General features: G+C 41.9%; 1 protein-coding gene across 1 annotated transcript in view; it reads right to left on the bottom strand.

Moving 5' to 3' along the window:
* Window positions 1-3,860: 3,860 nt before the first annotated feature.
* Window positions 3,861-4,594, bottom strand: part of ERICH6 (glutamate rich 6) — a 41,814-nt gene continuing 41,080 nt past the window's right edge. Inside the window, exon 11 of the mRNA XM_044669475.1 lies at window positions 3,861-3,945. Within this exon, the coding sequence (XP_044525410.1) occupies window positions 3,861-3,945 (85 nt within the window). The remainder of the gene's footprint in view (window positions 3,946-4,594) is intronic.

Raw genomic sequence — 4,594 nt, 5'->3', positions numbered from 1 at the left:
TGATGCCCAGAGACCAGCACCACCTAAAATAAATTGAAGAGTCCTTATGAAGTGGGACAACTCCTGAAAAATGCCAAACACTCAGGTTTAGAAGTTTTAGGGACCTTTAATAACCGGCCGACCGGGGCATCCTCCTTACAAGAGAGAGAATCGCACCACCCATAAGTAAGCACAGAATATATATAGGAAAATAAATTGGCAGGAACTTTCCTTGGTGCACATTTTAAAGGACTGGTTTGGTGTGTTTGAAAATATACATTCCTTAAGCAAGCAGTTTCTCAGAAGCAAAATATGGTGCTGTTAGCAACTAGGGACAGTCAGGCCAATGGACAGAAGGGAAGTGAGATAAGAGGTTGGATGAAAACCCAGCTACGCTCCGTGAGGGGCCCCTGAGGGGCTCTGTTACTTTTTAGTCTTCTCTCCTCCATTACACTTAATAGAGGTGACCCTTCCTAGGAGCCAATAGATAGCTATTGGCTATCTAACCTTATAGCTATCTAACCAATAGCTATCTAACCTTAATGTGGAACCAAAGTTCGTTAAATTAAAAAGACACCAATTACATTTTAAAATGAAACTTAAAGGTCTAAATTTAAACACTTTTTATTTTCCTGTACAACCAAGACTCCTGGAGTTCATGTGTGTTTTAAGTTGAGGTCAGTCAGTAGGAATTACCAGGCATTTACTATGTGCCAGGCACCAGAAGCACAACATCAGTCCATTCATTGTGTTCTCAAGGAACTAATTATAATGGAACATGACAACAACCAGATGTATACAAGATGCTGAAAGAAGGGATGGGAAGTGATCCCACCCCCAAGGGGAAAGCACTAGTGGGAGGATATTTTTGAACTTGTACAGGAGATATGAAATGGGTGATTGGAATTTTGCTAGACCCAGTCAGACAGGATGATCCCTTTAGTACAATGATGGGCAAAATTTTTAAAGAGGGGCCAAAGGAAAGGAAATGCTCCTCTGTCAGTCTGTTTCTAAGGCAACTCTTTGGAAGTGTCATTGTATTGTATCCTACTCATTGTATTTGTCAGATTAGGAATAACGTCCCATTGCTTGATAGAACAATTCAAGGGGCCCCATCTGGCCCAAGGGCCGTAGTTTGCCCATTACTGCTTTAGTGTAGCCTAAGAATCCCAAGTGGGGTGCAATCCACAGAACCCCAAGATGCCAAGGGTAGTTGAGGACGGTTGGAACCAGGGTACATAAGGGGGAACCTCAAGCAGAGGGCACTCACTGGAGTTTTGGGGGAGCTAGGGAGGAGGGTGGTGGAAAACCAATCACTCCTAGGCCTAGCCATACCTCATATCAGCTGATCTTAATGCTTTTACCCTGCAACTTTATATGATCTCTAGTCTAAAATGACTCTCATTGATACAGATTACTACAGCTGCTGACTGACCTTGTAGGCAGTTAGTAGAGACAATCCATCATCTTTACAGACCTTCAATCAACAATAGCAACAATTCATGTAAAGCTTACTCATTTACTTTATCAGTTAGTGATTAGTTATAGATAAGGGGAAAAAAGATTCGTGAGGGGCACTGGGAGGAGGGGTTTGCTCAGTCAGGGTAAACCCAGCCTCAAGACTCAATCCATTAGCTATAGTTTCCTCCTATTCCCTCTTTCCTTTCATCTACTTCCTTCCCCATTTGATTCACCGTGTTATGAAGGAGTTTATCATTAAGACAGTGTTTGAATCCTTCATTTGAGAAAGGCCATTAGAATTGACTTACCTTGAGAGAGTCACCATATTCTATCAGAAGTGGCAGTTGGCTGGGGAGCCAGCTGTGTTGGTCCATTGGGTTTTAGCATTGATCCTTGGTTGTGGACTTCTCTCATTATTCAGAAACATCCCCTCCTGTGGGAATACTCTTTCTCTCAACAATACCATTGAGTTGAGAAGGAATCAATCAATTCCTCTTAGGGAAGTCACCGGCTTTCTCACTCAAGTAAGAGTAACAGGCCCCATGACATCTTGGGAAAGATTCTCTAACTGAAACAGCCTCTCCTGCACCCATGCCCCACAGGGCTGTGAGCCTGCAGGTTTCATCAGCCTGTGGCCTGCATTTGCTCTTTACATTAGAACAGAGAGCAAAATGGCTGCTCTCTGCTTCAGGCCACTATATAATTAAATCTGACTGCTTCCTCAAAGTAACTTGGTTTATTAAAGTTTATAACTGAAAATGGGGTTAGGAGTGTGAGTTGAGGATTTTCCCTATCACTAATCAAACTATCTTGATACCCACCAGTCTGACTTTGCTGTAAAGTATCTTTGGTCCTCAGAAAAGCCAAGGCTACACTTACTACTCTCTCTGCCTAATGATTTCTCTTCTATTCTAAAATAATTCTAGGCTAAACCCACACAGGAATAAGTCTCTAGATTATTAGTTGAATCGATTTAAAATCAGGTATCAGGCATGACTAAGTCTACCCTGGTAAGGCTAACACTTCCCCAAAGGCGAACTGAGCAGTTCAGTCAACTCCCTTTGAAATTTGGTCTTCTCTGGGTAACAGCAGAGTCTGGAACTTAGGCGATCTTCAGGATCTTGTTAAATATCTCTCTGGAACAATTTAATATTCACAGAAGGTTGCAGCTGGGTTCTAGCTGTAGTTCACTGCTCTGTCCATACAGGTAGCTGAAAAGCTAGTGGCCATAGAAGGGCCTGAATTAATTTTAAAATCAACAACCACTGATGATTTAAATTTATCACCTTTCTATAATGAAAAGGAAATCCAAAAATGGAAGAAAAATTTAAAGCAAAACTTATTAATGGAGTATGGGTGTCTTCTGAGGGAAAACCCCTGCTCCCTAGAAGTTTTTATCAACAAATTTGCCAATCTATTCATAAAAATGGTCACTTTGGTACCCAGGGCATTGTGGACTCTGTTAAGAGAGTATGGATAGCTCCTGGCAAAACTACTATAGCCTCTAAAGTGTGTGTAGCCTATTTCCTGCCAAGCATATAACCAACATGCCTTTCATGGCAAAGCTTTTGGTGGACACCCTCTGGCTTACACACATTTGAACACCTGCAAATTGATTACATAACAATGCCAAAGGCTGGCCAATATAAATTTGGTCTGGTCATAATGGGTCAACTGACCAGGTGGCTGGAAGCATTTCCTACTGCCTGAGCTACAGCAGCTTTTGTTACCAAGGTGCTTTTAAAAGAAATCAAGAGATAAGGTTTGGGGAAGAAGGTGATGAGGTATCCCTAACTGAAGGCACTGACCATGAATCAAGTTTTTCAGCCCTTGACTAAAAGCCGAGGCCAGCCTGAGCCCTCCCTGACTGATGCTAATTTCTATAATGGCTAACTTAGGCTAAATGTAAGAAATATATTTTTATTTTATATATAAATTTATATATATAAACATAAAAAATCTCTAGGAATAGCTGGTACAAGAAGATTGGTCTTCAGGCTTGATCCAGTCACCCTATGGGTAACCCCTTTCAGGTAACTGGCAGCTGTTCAGGTTCACACAGATATTCCTTCAGTCCAGCACAGCAGATGTCTTCAGGGTGGATAGATTTTCAGGATTTGTTGGGAATCACAGCGATGGTGATATTTCTAGTCTTTGAGTAGTCACTCCAAGCTGGCTCTCCTCTAAATGTCCTAGACTAGATCCCAGAAAATCAATTCTTCTGCCCCCACCCTTACTTTTAAGGTCCAATTAAATCTTTGGCCTCTTGTCACTACTTTCCAACATTCTATGTCATATCTGTATAAAATTCTTTCCTTCAAAGCCAGTTAGCAAACAGCTAGTCCTCAAATTGGAAGCTTCACTGTAAAAATAAGAATAAATCCAGGGAATGGGGAGAGGCGATTCTGGGGCTCATCCTGCTAGACAAACTTCCAGCTGGTGACATTCCACCAAGGCTCCATGGGAGCTCTGGCTGTCAGAACCACCAGCCATGCTGGGGGCCACCTTGGAGAAAAGGAAATTCTAAAGGAAAGGATAAAAGAGCTCATTTTTATAAAAATCTAAACCTACAATTAAGGAAATTCGTGAATGAAAAGGCATTTAAAATCTCTTCTTAAGTACTAAGAACTGGGATAGCAATAGGAAAAGGGGAAAAGTTCCCTGCCTCTGAGCTGATGTTCTAACTCTAAGAAGAAAGGGAGCAAGTCTAGGGGAGAAGTGCCAAAGGAGTGGGTGCCAGGGTGAGCCATGAGCCCATCAGAGAAGTCATTAAGCGGGATGAGTTTTCTGGTGTTTTTTAAAAAGAGAGTAAAATGGGGATAGCAAGGTGGCTCAGTGGATAGATTCAAGCCTGGAGAAGGAAGGTCCTGAGTTCCAATCTGGCCTAAAACACTTCCTAGCTGTATGACCCTGGATGAGTCACTTTACCCCCAGGGTCTAGCCCTTACCACTGTCCTGCCTTGGGACTGAAACCTAGAATTGATTCTAAGTCAGAATTGAGGGTTTAAAATTAATGGACAAAAAGGTAAAACAATTTATTTTGCCAAAAAAAAAAAAAAAAAAAAAAAAACAAGTTACCATCAGGGTCCACCTCCATTGCATGCAGGCCAAGGACACTAACCTAACCCAGCCTCAAGAGCACACGCATGTCATG

The sequence above is a fragment of the Gracilinanus agilis genome, chromosome 3 (assembly GCF_016433145.1).
Source record: "Gracilinanus agilis isolate LMUSP501 chromosome 3, AgileGrace, whole genome shotgun sequence".
NCBI lineage: Eukaryota > Metazoa > Chordata > Mammalia > Didelphimorphia > Didelphidae > Gracilinanus > Gracilinanus agilis.
This window is presented reverse-complemented; position numbering and strand designations above follow the sequence as displayed.